Source organism: Sinocyclocheilus rhinocerous, unplaced genomic scaffold, assembly GCF_001515625.1.
Source record: "Sinocyclocheilus rhinocerous isolate Xijiao unplaced genomic scaffold, SAMN03320098_v1.1 scaffold2594, whole genome shotgun sequence".
NCBI lineage: Eukaryota > Metazoa > Chordata > Actinopteri > Cypriniformes > Cyprinidae > Sinocyclocheilus > Sinocyclocheilus rhinocerous.
Window position 1 is genome coordinate 115,614 of NW_015665225.1, and position 9,839 is coordinate 125,452.

General features: G+C 33.1%; 1 protein-coding gene across 1 annotated transcript in view; it reads right to left on the minus strand.

The window, feature by feature from the left end:
• Positions 1-130: 130 nt before the first annotated feature.
• Positions 131-9,839, minus strand: part of LOC107731306 (methyl-CpG-binding domain protein 2-like) — a 34,357-nt gene continuing 24,648 nt past the window's right edge. Inside the window, exons 6-7 of the mRNA XM_016542359.1 lie at positions 7,586-7,710; positions 131-595 (exon numbers count right to left, since the gene is read on the minus strand). Coding sequence (XP_016397845.1) covers positions 7,596-7,710 — 115 coding nt within the window. The 3' untranslated portion in view covers positions 131-595; positions 7,586-7,595. The remainder of the gene's footprint in view (positions 596-7,585; positions 7,711-9,839) is intronic.

Below are 9,839 nucleotides of genomic sequence, written 5' to 3' on the forward strand. Positions count from 1 at the left end.
TATATAATATATATATATATATATATACACACATATATATTAAAAGTGCTGTACTTCAAAACTATTTTAAAGCAAACATCAGTTATATTGTAGAACAAAAGTTGAAAGTCTGTTGAAGTAAAACATAAGAACATTTTTGTGAATATAATCTTTTATTTACTCTAGAATTATGCAAGAAATGTACACATTTTTATCTCAAGGTATAAATTTTTTTCTTAAATAAGCAGTTTTCCATTCATACGTTTGCAGATGCATTAATCATTTGTCACAAACCCTGAAGAGAGCAGCGACACCAAACGAAAGTAAAAAGAGTTCGCGATACAAACCCAGCGACGGTGACCTGATTTGAGGCGAGGAAGTATTGCTCTGCGTTTGCCGTATAGAAGCCGAGTTCTCTGTCTTCTGTCTGACACAAAATAAGCATTGTTTTCAATTATATATAGATATGTACATAAAAATATATGCTCTAGTTGAAAAGGGCCTTGGTTGAAGCTATTGGTAATGGGTTATTGAACGTGTGCCGCTGACGCAGACTGATGACATCACATCCGGGCGTCCACGGCGGGCGGAGCTGGACTCCAGTGCACTGACGAACCTGCGAAATAAAGCACAGTTCAACATCAGGCTTTCTGACAATCTACAAATGGAGAACATTTCCAGTGAGGGTTGTGTTTTGAGTAAGTACAGTACAGTTTGTACAGTATAAAAACCATTATGTCTATGGGAAGTCTCCTTAAAACAAAGAAACGTGTGTGTGTGTGTGTGTGTGTGTGTGTGTGTGTGAGTGTGAGTGTGTGTGTGTGTGTGAGTGAGCGTGAGTGTGTGTGTGTGTGTGTGTGTGTGTGAGTGTGAGTGTGCTGGATTAGTTTCAGCTTTTGTCTTCTCCAGATGTTAACTGATGGACTGGAGTGCTGTGGATTACTTGTGGATTATTGTGATGTTTTTATCAGCTGTTTGGACTCTCATTCTGACGGCACCCATTCACTGCAGAGCATCCATTGCTGAGACACTGATGCAATGCTGCATTTCCCCAAACCTGATGAAGAAACAAACTCATCCTGATCTCGGATGATGCATTTACAGCACTATTCCTTCACGATTTATCAGTGAAACGCCATGTAAACATGATTTTTCCTTGTTATATAGAGCTCCATAGAGCTTTAATTCATTCAATACAATAAGCTGCCATATTCAATTACAAGTTAATGCCATAAAAACACTTTTATCTCTCTGCGTGGATGTTTTTCCTCAGTAATTTTGCCTAATACATGGAACATATTTACAAGCACAATTAAACCTATCATCATAAAAAGTGTTTTTAATTACCTCAGGAAACACAAATCATCTTTCACACGCAGAGTGTTGAAAAAATAACAAAATACAACGCTTTTAAGCTCTAATGAGCGTCCATCACAGGAATAAAGAGAGAGCTGTAATTTGCATCTTCATTAGCAGAAGCTTTTCACTTACGCTGAGATCTCAGGATAAAAGGGGTAATTAACACAAACTGCCCCACAATTTAAGAGTTTGCCTGAAAGTGCAAGCATTAATTAAACATTCACAGGGGTACAAACACACAGAGTTTGGGGGCTAAAAACGGCTCGCTATTATAAAGCAGCTTAATCTACTTTTTAAGACCTTTCTTAAGACTTGCACAAATAAAATGAATACAGTCTCAAAATTATCAGGTTTCTCAAATTCTTTTATTTAATTTAACAGGCAGCAGCAAAATCAACTGCAAAACAGGGAACTGCAAGTTTAAAAACCCAAGACATGTTTTATTCAATATTTACATGTGCACTGAAATTGGTTTATTGGTTTAATGAAGTCGAGGTCCATCGATATTGAATTTTACTAATATGTGATAATGCATTTAAAGAAACGCAATGAAAATATTATTGTGCATATACTGAATGTGTTCAATAATGTTCTTAGTCTTTCTGTCCTGTGACGGGGCGGTTCAGAGAGAAACTACAAGAGTTTACATTGCTTTAAATGCCAGATACTGTTTATTGTGTAACCAAAATACCAATAATAGCCAGGGAAAAAAAAGATTTTATGCACAATGGGAGACTTCTAATCATAAACGAGCTTGAAATACAATGGGACTCTTATTTTGAAAAGTCTTCACTTTACTATTTTTAGCTGCTCGTTCAAAAAAAGAAAAATGGGAACTGAAATACCAATAATAACCAAAAATAAAAAGATTTTTTTTATATGGTGAGGAACTTTTAATTAAAACGAGCATGAACTACACTTGGACTCTTATTTTGAAATGTCTATGCTTTACTACTTCTAGCTGCTCATTCAAAAAGATGAGAGAAATATGGGAACCAAAACACCAATAACAACCAAAAATAAAAAGATTTTATGCATAATGAGGGACTTTTAATCCAAAAAAGCCTGCAATACACTGAGACTCTTATTTTGAAATGTATACGCTTTACTACTTCTAGCTGCTCATTCAAAAAGATGTGACATAAAATATGCATCTTACAACCATCTACAACGCGCATCTAAACATGTTCTAAGTTTGGATGGTTGGGAGAAATCAAATTCATCAAATACTCAGTTGATTTAAATACTTAAATCAAGCAGATACTGTACAAAATTCTTTTTTTTGTACAATACAAATACACTTTGTACAATATTTGTAATTCCTTGTGTAATTGTTTCTGCTTAGAAAAATAAAAATATATATTCTGTGCATTTATATTACCTACACATTTTCCTCATTAAAGGTGTCATATGATGCTGCTAAAAATAACATTATTTTGTGTATTTGGTGTAATGAAATGTGTTTATGCGGTTTAAAGTAAAAAAAAACATACTGTACATTATTGTTTCTCCTCTATGCCCCGCCTTTTTGAAACGCGTCGATTTTTACAAAGCTCATCGGTCTGAAAAAGCGAGGTGTACTGTGATTGGCCAGCTATTTTTGCCCCACTGTATGTGGGGGCGTGTTCGAACGAGCCGTTTTAGGTAGGTGTGGCTAACTCTTAACTTTTATAAAGAATATCTCTTTGGATTTGAGACTTTAGTCTTTGCAACTTTACAGATCTTCTTTATGCACCAAGAGCTTGTAACACTCTAAAGAGAAAGGAAAAAATGAAATCGCATCATATGACCCCTTTAAATCTTGTCAAAATTAGTGCTGTCAAACGATTAATCGCGATTAATCGTTTCTGTTTATATAATATGTGTGTCTGTACTGTGTATATTTATTATGTATATATAAATACACACCCATGCATGCATATATTTTGAAAATATTTACATGTATTTACATGTATGCATTTATAATCAGATAATTTATATTATATATAAATATATTTAATATATAAACATATAATATTTTTCTTAAATATATACATGCATGTGTGTGTATTTATATATATACATAAATATACACAGTACACACATATATTATGTTAACAAAAACTTTTATTTTGGATGCGATTAATCGCGATTAATCGTTTGACAGCACAAATAAAAATTTAAATAATTCAAGAAAAAAGCAACATGGTGTTGAGATAAAAACAAATAAATGACTAAAATCACAACACACCAGTGTTATTAGTAACATTAAAGTTTTTATTAATATTTAGAATTAGTTTTAATTAGATTTTTTCCATTTCATATTAATCTTAGTAATTTTGTTGTGCATTTTTGTCTTTTTTAGGGTTTTTTAAGTCAGTGTTATTTTAGTATAATTGAGGTATTATTATAGTTTTTTTATATTTATATAGTTTTAATATTATTTTTTCCATTTTCATGTTAATTTTAGATAAAGTTAGGTTAAAGTTTTTTAGATTTTTTTATTTAGTGTTATTTTAGTGTAACTGAAATACTATTATAGTTTATTTATATCTTGAGTTTAATTTTTATATTTTATGTTTTCACTTTATTTTAGCTAGTTTTAGTAATTGTGTTGTGTGTTTTTGTCATTTTTATTAGTTTTTTTTTTTTTTTTTAGTTTTTATTTCAGTTTTAGTTTTAGTTATTTAGAACTGGAAATGAGAAATGAGAAAATAGCTGAAATAAAATAATTGTAATTTTTGATGTTTTAATCAGTTGACGTTTATTTTATTTCAAGTAACAAAAATATTTGTTACGGTTTTAGTTTACTATAATAACACCGTTTTAAATGTCTATATAGTCTATATGTATATAATATATATATATAGTCTAATATAACATTTATATATATTTCCATTTTAATTTTAGTACAAGTTATGCTAAATGAAAATGAGAAAATAGCTAAAATATTTTTTAAATATTTTATTTAATTTCAGTTAAAATTTATATTTTATTTCAAGTAACAAAAAATGTTATGCTTTATTTTTAGCTTATTTGTAACTATACTAACCTGCAGCACCTAGGTCTTGCATGCGATTTTTTTCCAAATAACACTAAAAAACACACTGTGAGAAATTAATGAGAAAAGCTTCATACATACGATCCATCCTCATCAACATACACAAAGCAAAGCAACCCTACGGACAAAAACGGCTCCAGCTCATCTAAATGAAAAGAAACATCCTCTCGATTCTGAGGACAGACTCATTTATCTTACAAACACACCAGTGGAATTAATGCAAATGCTATTGGTTTCTGTGCGCTCGCTAATTTGTATTTAAATTGTGTTTTGTGTCGGAGCTCCTCTCGCGGCCGTCACCTCATAAACACATTCAGTCCCATCGAGAGACGAACAACATTTCAGCATCAGTTCACTGACGGACGGCGTGGAGACGCATGTCTTACTGACCTTCATCTGTGTGATAAAATCAGCTCACAATCATCAACACATGATGCTAATGTTACTCATTTCACACACATGCACACTTACATATACATGTCTTAAAGGTACAGCAGCAAAAACAGTGTGTTTGTAAAGGTCAGAGAAGGTGAAGATAATCAAAATACTAAAATGCAAGAAGCCTAACTAACTCTAACTATCAGAGGCCATTCACACAGAATGTGTTTTTGCATTTAAAAACATGAGACGCAGGGCAATGGAATAAAATATAAAGAAAATAAATCTTTAACTTATATCAAGTTCTGGCTCAATCTGACCCACAACACATTTGTGAGATGCTGGGAATACTGGATGTTTTTCTTGGAATTATGTGACTTTTTTATTTAGGGTGATTTACATTATATTATTTTAAACGAGTCTACCCCACAAGATTACTGTTATAAACATGAGCCGCGTCTAAAAGCTAAAGGGGGAGGTGTTGCTACAATTTATAACAATATTCTCAGTATTTCTCAGAACTCTGGTTTCAAGTATAACTCGTTTGAAGTAATGGTGCTTCATATAACATTATCCAGAGAAACAAGTGTTAATGATAAATCTCCTGTGATGTTTGTAAGGAAAGTACTTCTACTTATAGAAAAGCATTAAAAACTGCTAGATCTGCTTACTTTTAGTCTCTCTTAGAAGAGAACAAACACAACCCCAGGTATTATTCAACACAGTGGCTAAATTAACGAAAAATAAAGCATCAACAGATGCAGAGATTTCCCAACAGCTCAGCAGTAATGACTTTATGAACTTCTTTACTTCCAAGATCGATACTATTAGAGATAAAATTATAACCATGCAGGGTTAGACAATTGTTTAAAAAAAAAGCTGTCAAATATGGTTTTTCATAGTGTGATTTTTGGTGAATTGTGCTGAATCCAGAACATGATGATCATACCCTGAATTTATATGAACATAATATAAGGGTTTTTAAAACAGCATATCATGCGCTTCAAAAACGCTCCACAACGGTCAAAGCTGTCCGTCTAATGCATGTTGACATAGAAAAACAGTGCAGAGCAATGTAAAACTGTGTGAAAACACCACATGATGTGCATTAGAGTTTTTATCATGGCAGAAAATAAAATAAACACAAGCTCTTGGAAATAAAGCCGTCGCACTAATTCCACCCAGTGGATATTTCTGATATTTTATTGCTCAGAGAGAGAAAGAGCTCAGTGAAGCAGCGAATGCAAAACAGCCCGACTGATTATTCAGGAAAGCATGTTTCTGTCAACGAACATCGTCTCAAAGAGCATCAGCATTCAGACGGAGCCGCGCCGGATTTCTGAGGAAGAACCAAAGCGATACGGTTAACGGTCCGACTGGAGAAACGGATCTCACTGACGGCTGGGTGGAATGAAGGAATATTAACTATTAATTCCCTTTAAAAAAGAATCAGAGGAAGATGATGATGATGATGAAGAGGCTGAAGTGATGTGACTCACCGCGTCTTAATGAGGCTCTGAATATTTGATGGCAGCGTGACCTCAGAGCCGGAGAGAGAGACACTCTTCTGCATGATTCCATCATCACTGATCTCTTCACAATCACACACGCTCTCTGATTACTGATGCTCATATGTTACCGTCAACACGCATGTGCTGCGGTGATGCTACTGTAAACAGGACTTGATGCTGCAAAAACCATGTTGATAAAGTCAGTTATAGAGGTCTTGGGCCAGTTATCTAAACTGCTTAGACTAGTGTTAAAAAGTTAGTCATCTAATTTGTTTTCTTCAAGACTGGTCATAACTATTTAAAGTCAATTACAAAAAGGTAGATTGACCCGATTTGAATAAAGAAAATAAGGTTGATTACCTCTTGGCTTACTGCTAGTTGGTAAAACTAGTTTGTAAGACACAGTGCTATGTTTATGCAACCGGCCCTTGAGCTGCAGCACAAATAAGACACTTAAAGGAATAGTTGAGGTAAAAATTAACATTAGCTGGAAATGTGTTCACCCTCAGATCATCAGAGATCAGGATGAGTTTGTTTCTTCATCAGGTTTGTAGAAATGTAGCACTGCATCAGTGTCTCAGCAATGGATGCTCTGCAGTGAATGGGTGCCGTCAGAATGAGAGTCCAAACAGCTGATAAAAACATTACAATAATCCACAAGTAATCCACAGCACTCCAGTCCATCAGTTACCATCTGGAGAAGACAAAAGCTGAAACAAACCCAGCATTAAGATGCTTTAATGTCTAAAATACGAGTCTATAATCCATAATAACGTGAAAAAGTGTTCTGGTGTGAATCAGGAGAGAAATCTGCACAGATCAAGCAGCGTTTAAACAGCTCTAAACTAATCTGTGAGAGAGAACTCTTCCTTCCTTCACTGGAGGAAGCGTTATTATGGATTATGGACTCAATGTATTTTAGTTAAAAGGTCTTAATGCTGGATTTGTTTCAGCTTTTGTCTTCTCCAGATGTTAACTGATGGACTGGAGTGCTGTGGATTACTGTGATGTTTTTATCAGCTCTCGTTCTGACGGCACCCGTTCACTTGCAGTGAGCAAGTGATGTAATGCTACATTTCTCCAAACCTGATGAAGAAACAAACTCATCCTGATCTAAGATTTTCATTTTTTGGGTGAACTATTCCTTTAAAATTCAGTAACATTATCTAACTGCACTGACGAAACTCGATCTGAATGATGACTCTATTGTCTTCTGCAGAAGTTGAATTTTGTATCATCCACACAGTTGTTTTCAGCTGCTCTGCAGTACTGAAGTCTTGCCCGGCCATCCTGTGGTTTATGGCGCTCTGTTTCTCACCTGTTTCTCTTCACGCCGCACTGTCCTCCATGTCTCGGCTGGATTCGGCGGCTCGCGCCAAACCGTCGGCCATCAGAGCGTCTTCCAGACTGCGCCGGGCCTGATGCACCTTCAGCTCCTGCTCCCTGAGGAGGAAGAGGATGAGAGCGGGATGAAGGCTCTGACCTCGCTTTATCTGTGCCTCCCCTCCCTGTCAATCAATCTCTAACCGCCGCCCCTCGCTCCTCCCTTAAAGGGAAAACGGGTTTTTGTTCTCTTTAGAGATGGAAGAGTGATGTACGGCGTCGACATACTGTCTAGACAGGAACCTGCATGTTTCCTTCACAGGAAAGAGAAATCCCAGAATGCATTTTGAACTATAAACAAACGAGAGAAAAGCACCAGTATCTAAGCATCTAATTAAAAACTCCTTCACAGATCACCGGCAAAAACCATCAGAAATAACAATTAAAGCATCACAGCCATGAGCTCATTAACATATCGACACATTAACAGTCAATCACAACACAGCTCATTTACATATTGCACTCTTAAAGGTACAGTACTGCGTAATATTAAGCTAATATTAGCCGATCATGTTGCTCCAAACCTATAAAGATGTTTTGAAAAATGTCTGTTTTTAATTTATTTTTTAGTGTTATATTTCTATACTACTAAAACTATGTAAACTATGTATGTTACTATGTAAAAATTTTAATTTGTTTAATTTTTTATAATTTTGTTATGTTCTGTTGTCATATTATATTTCTATACTACTATATTATTTTGAATTGTATTTGTAAAATGTTTAATTTGTTTAATTTTTTATAATTTTGTTATGTTCTGTTGTCATATTATATTTCTATACTACTATATTATTTTGAATTGTATTTGTAAAATGTTTAATTTGTTTAATTTTTTATAATTTTGTTATGTTCTGTTGTCATATTATTTAGGTTTAAATGATTTTTAATTTATGTAATTTTAGTGATTCGACTAATCTCATTTAGTTCAAGGCAAAAATTGTCATTTAATTTTCATTTTGGCATTTCGATTTTAATTTCATTTCTTTGATTAGTCGTCATTTTTACTGTTAGGCTTCATTTGCTTGTATTTCAGTTTGTTTTCATTTGTTTTCAGTGCGTAATCTTAGTGCTTCATCATTATTTCAGAAGGCAACATTTCTCATTTTTGTTTAAATTTCATTTCAATTTTAGTTTAACACTTAGTCATTTTGTTATGTGCTTTTGTCATTTTTAATAGTTAACATTTTACTGTTTAGGTTTATTTTATATTTATTTCAGTTTTAGTGAGTAATTTTACTTATTTTGGACTTATTTCAGTCCGTTTCCAAAGTAAAATTTCTCATTTCCATATACATTTCAGTTCTTAATTTCAGTTTTAGTTTAATCTTGTTTTAGATTATTTTTTTATAATTTTGATTTGTGCTTTTGTTATTTTTTATTATTAGTCATTTTTAGTATTTAGGTTTTATTTTATTTTATTATTATTTTTTTTTTAGTTCAGTTTAATTTGTATTTATTTTCAGTGTGGAATTTTAGTGTTTCAACTTAAAACCATTTCAGTCAGTTTTCAATTTTTGTTTAAATTTTTTGTTTTTCGGCGTTTTAATTTTAGTTTAGTTTTTATGTGCTTTTGTAATTTTCATTTGTTGCCATTTTTACTATTTACGTTTAACTGAATTTTATTTCAGTTTTAGTTGTTTTGTTTTTTTAATGAATTAATTATTTATTTCCCAGTGAGTAATTTAGTGCTTCAACTTAAACTTATTTTAGTTCATTTTCAAGGTAACATTTTTAATTTTCATTCAGTTTGTTTTTTATCTATTATTTACATTTTATTTCAGCTTTATTTCAAATAAAAATGTTTTAGTTTACGATAATAACCCTGACGGGGTCCAGTGTTGTTTGTCTCAAATCTCAATCTCAAATGTTTATTTATACAGTGCTTTCATCATATACTTTGTTTCAAAGCAGAAGTTTGGTTCCAAATGTTCTTGAAAACATCTTTTGTGTTCCACTGAAGAAAGAAAGAAGGTCACACAGGTTTGGAGTGACATGATCATTTTTGGCTGAATGATCTCTTTAATTGTAAAGGTCAGAGAAGAAGAAAAATTATGATAAACAATTAAATCATGACTGTTTGGGTTCAAGACATCTTGACAAACATTTAGAAATGTCATGAGTGCCTGCAGAATCATGAGGCTGTGAGGATGCTCATAAAGAAGAACACACACACACACACTCTCTCTCTC